Source organism: Sitodiplosis mosellana, unplaced genomic scaffold, assembly GCF_009176505.1.
Source record: "Sitodiplosis mosellana isolate CC-2019 unplaced genomic scaffold, AAFC_SMos_1.0 Smas_scaffold_2763, whole genome shotgun sequence".
Classification (NCBI taxonomy): domain Eukaryota; kingdom Metazoa; phylum Arthropoda; class Insecta; order Diptera; family Cecidomyiidae; genus Sitodiplosis; species Sitodiplosis mosellana.
This window is the reverse complement of record NW_022598005.1, coordinates 1-3,534: the sequence shown is the minus strand read 5'-3', so window position 1 is coordinate 3,534 and position 3,534 is coordinate 1. Positions and strand designations below refer to the sequence as shown.

The following is a 3,534-nucleotide window of genomic DNA, read 5'->3' as shown; positions in this document are numbered from 1 at the left end:
ACAAGCAATCGGAATTTCTCATGTGCAGAAACATGCGTTGCACGGTGCAGTTGGAGCAAATAGATAAGGAAGCATTCTTTCATGCAAATACAAAAGCAAGCGTTCAAATTCATAGCTCAACTCAGCTTATGTCGTGCGTTGGATATGCTTATGCAGCAAAGTAGAGTTGCAATTTATATTTGTGCGTGCACCCACATAGAAGGAAGCATCGTTTAAACACAACCACAAGCGATACAAACATTCAATAACAATGCGGTCATTGTACAGAAAAGTCATATCTCGAATGCAATATTCGTTGTGCACACCAAAGCAACACCATCAAAGTAGTATCAAATTCGTACAAAAATCATTGGAAGAAAAAAAATGGAAATTTCAATTCCAGTCCAAACTTAAGATGTCTTTTGGTTTTATAAATTGTTAATTGACTGTTTTTTTATTGACATTTTCCGACTAATTATTTTTCAGTAGAATTCAGATGAGAACTAAGTCATTCCTTTCATTGGCAGATGGATCCATAGAGGAAAATCTGCACAAATTGATTCTATACATAAGTATCTTTTGCAGTTGTTGATGATTTGTCTGGTTGTTGATGACATTCAACCATTGTATTGAATTCAAGTGTTGATGTGGATGGTGCGGATTGATCGGATAGTGCAGCTGGTACAGATGGTATAGGAGGTGCTTGAAAATTGGGTGTTCCCATCAAAGCTATATAGTCTGTTTTTCCGCTTTCGTACTTCGCCACGTTTGCTTTTAAATATGGTTCGTTTAAATTCACAAAACGTTCGGTAACACTGGTGTCCAAAAGCATGGAGATACTTCTCCCAAGACCATCGAATGATGGTCGCAACTCGGGATTGACCCGCCAACATGATAACATTATGTCATGTCTATGGAAAAAACTCGACATTATCAAAATGATGAATATGTTCCTAACTAGTTACACCATAGTTCTTACATGTCTTGAGTGGCAAAGTCAGGCTTCTCCAATCTATAGCCGTCCAGTAATTTTTCGTAAAAATCTTGGCCTGACAAACCAGGATATGGCGACGTCCCAAGCGAAAACAATTCCCAAAGCACTATTCCGAAAGCCCAGACGTCAGTCTGAATACTAAACAAGTGATCTTTGATCGATTCAAGTGCCAACCATTTGAATGGAAGCAGTGCCTACGAAATGGAAGACTTTTTTCTCTAAATAACCTGTATAATGGGCACTTTATGGGCTATCAATTACCTCTTTATTCTTACGGTAAACTTCAGTTTTGTACAACGATCGAGCCAAACCGAAATCACAAATTTTTATGACGTTTTCGTTACACAAAAGAATATTTCTTGCCGCTAAATCGCCATGCATCATTTTGCGTGATGCCAAATAATGCATTCCACGCGTTATTTGAAAAGACCAACATAGTAGATCGATCGTTGTAATTTGCGGCATTGGATCAGAATCAATCAAATTGCTGGATGTGCCTACATCATCTGTGTGAAGTGTAAAGTGTAAAGGAAGCATAAAGGTATACACGGATTCTGTATCACGGAATAATATGCGTGAAATGCGCGTTCAACGTGAAGCTGATTTACCTGCTGAGCAATTCCCACTGTGCGAATTGTCTACTGATTGGTGGTGCTCATCATTTGGGTCTCGAACGTATAATGAATTGGCAATCGATTGGTGATTCCCATCATTTGGGTCTTGAACGTATAATGAATTGGCAATCGATTGGTGATCCCCATCAATTGGATCACGAACGTATAATGAATTGTCCACCGATTGGTAATCCGTTTGATAACTACAAACAAAATATTTTTGATATTTTGATTTGTTTAAAAAAAAAATGAAATGAAATTACCTGTCGTTGTTATCAACACCTGCACTGTTTTCTACGCGTTGTTTTCTTGCATTTATGCTTGAATCAACTGTATCTGTTTCACGATTAATCTGATCGATGAATGATGATCGGCTTTTGATTAAGATACTTTGCAGACAACCGTATCTACAGTATTCAACTATGATCATCATATCGTCTGAAATGATAAAGGCAATAAAAATTATTTCGGCGCACTTGCAACAAAAATGTAGCATTTGCTATTATTTTGTTTACATCGTGTGATATTGTCGGTGACCGCACCAAGTAAGTTGACTAGATTCAAATGTTGGCCCAAATGTACCATAATTTTCAATTCCATAATTAGAGCACGCAATATCTATTCATAAATAAACGATGATGAGATTCATTTTTGAACGGTCGAATCTAAACAGGTGTAAATCACTAACCTCGTCATTTGACATTCGTTTAACCATTTTGACGGCCACTTTTGTGTTCTTCTCATTTGGTAAAATGCTATCTGCGATTCCCTCATAGACAACACCAAAAGCACCACCGCCAAGCTGTGCTCCGAGCTTCAGTTTTTCGCGAGGAAATTCATACTTTCTGTCGTAGGGCAACAGATCGGCTTGTTCATCTAACGTTAGATTTGAGCTTATACCATCTACATTGCCTAGTTCAAAACATTTCAATTCGATTGCATTCAGTTTGCGTATCACTTCGTTCTTCCGTCTCATTCGCACGTATAAACAAGTAATCGAAATCGCCGATACTAAAATCAATGCCACAACACCAACGATGATATAAATCAATGAATTATTGTCTTTGGTGGTTTCTTTTGGATTCCCGCCATGTTCCATGAGGATTTTTGCGACTTCGTCGTTACCTGGGATGTGTGAACGAATCAAAATGAATGGATTGTCGGAATTTTGTAAAGTGAGTGTTTTGATAATTCACCATTAGTTTTTGCCTTGTCATATGGCGTGAATCCATTAACGTCTTTTGCATTCACGTCGCCGCCCTTTTCGATGAGAAATTCAACCATATTCTTATCACCTGAATTGTGTAGAACAAGCAAAATCAGCAATTTGTTCGTATAATATATAGAGCCAAAGTTTATCACTTACCATTTGATGCAGCCAAATGAAGAGGTGTGAATCCAAATTCATCTGTGACATTGACATTTGCATCGTGTTTGATGAGCATTTCTGCCACTTTTACATGACCTGCAGTGAACAAACCAAAATCAACCAAGATTCATTGAGTTTGTGAAAATGAGAAAGTTCAAAAAACGATTACCATTCTTTGAAGCCACATGAAGTGGCACACTTTTATTAATGTTTTTAGCATCTACCTCGGCTCCATGATTGATGAGAATTTCTGCGACTTTCACATGGTCTGAAATGTAGAAGAAGAAAAAACGATTGTCTTTAGTTCGAAAGCGTTAAGGTTTTCGAAACATTACCATTTTCTGCAGCCAAATGAAGAGGCGTCCAACTATCGATTTCTATAGCGTTGACACCAGCACCATGTTCGATGAGAAATTCAGTCATTTTTACACGACCTGCAGTGTGATCAAATCAAAATCAAAAAAGTTAGTTTGTGGTCTGAAGTGAGAGAACTTTAAGCTTTTACCATTCTTCGTAGCTACATGAAGTGGTGTCGATTTCTTTATGCCCTTGGCATTAATGTAAGCACCGTGTTTAAT

At 37.7% G+C, this 3,534-nt stretch overlaps 1 protein-coding gene across 1 annotated transcript; it reads right to left on the bottom strand.

Moving 5' to 3' along the window:
• Positions 1-399: 399 nt before the first annotated feature.
• Positions 400-3,528, bottom strand: LOC129571546 (platelet-derived growth factor receptor alpha-like). Its single transcript, XM_055451352.1, has 12 exons — positions 3,462-3,528; positions 3,292-3,390; positions 3,126-3,224; positions 2,954-3,052; positions 2,784-2,882; positions 2,276-2,712; positions 2,103-2,205; positions 1,851-2,025; positions 1,582-1,790; positions 1,235-1,479; positions 959-1,167; positions 400-890 (listed from the first exon to the last, which is right to left on the bottom strand). The coding sequence occupies exons 2-12, from the start codon at positions 3,377-3,379 to the stop codon at positions 542-544; spliced, it is 2,112 nt and encodes a 703-aa protein (XP_055307327.1). The 5' UTR covers positions 3,380-3,390; positions 3,462-3,528; the 3' UTR covers positions 400-541.
• Positions 3,529-3,534: the final 6 nt, after the last annotated feature.

Excerpts from the sequence above, each read along its gene's own strand:
- LOC129571546 (XM_055451352.1), bottom strand. The coding sequence starts at position 3,379 with ATGACTGAATTTCTCATCGAACATGGTGCTGGTGTCAACGCTATAGAA. Across the intron at positions 2,713-2,783 it reads TGACAAGGCAAAAACTAATG|GTAACGACGAAGTCGCAAAA; the intron begins GTGAATTATCAA and ends CACACATCCCAG. Across the intron at positions 1,791-1,850 it reads GGTGTTGATAACAACGACAG|TTATCAAACGGATTACCAAT; the intron begins GTAATTTCATTT and ends TTTTGTTTGTAG.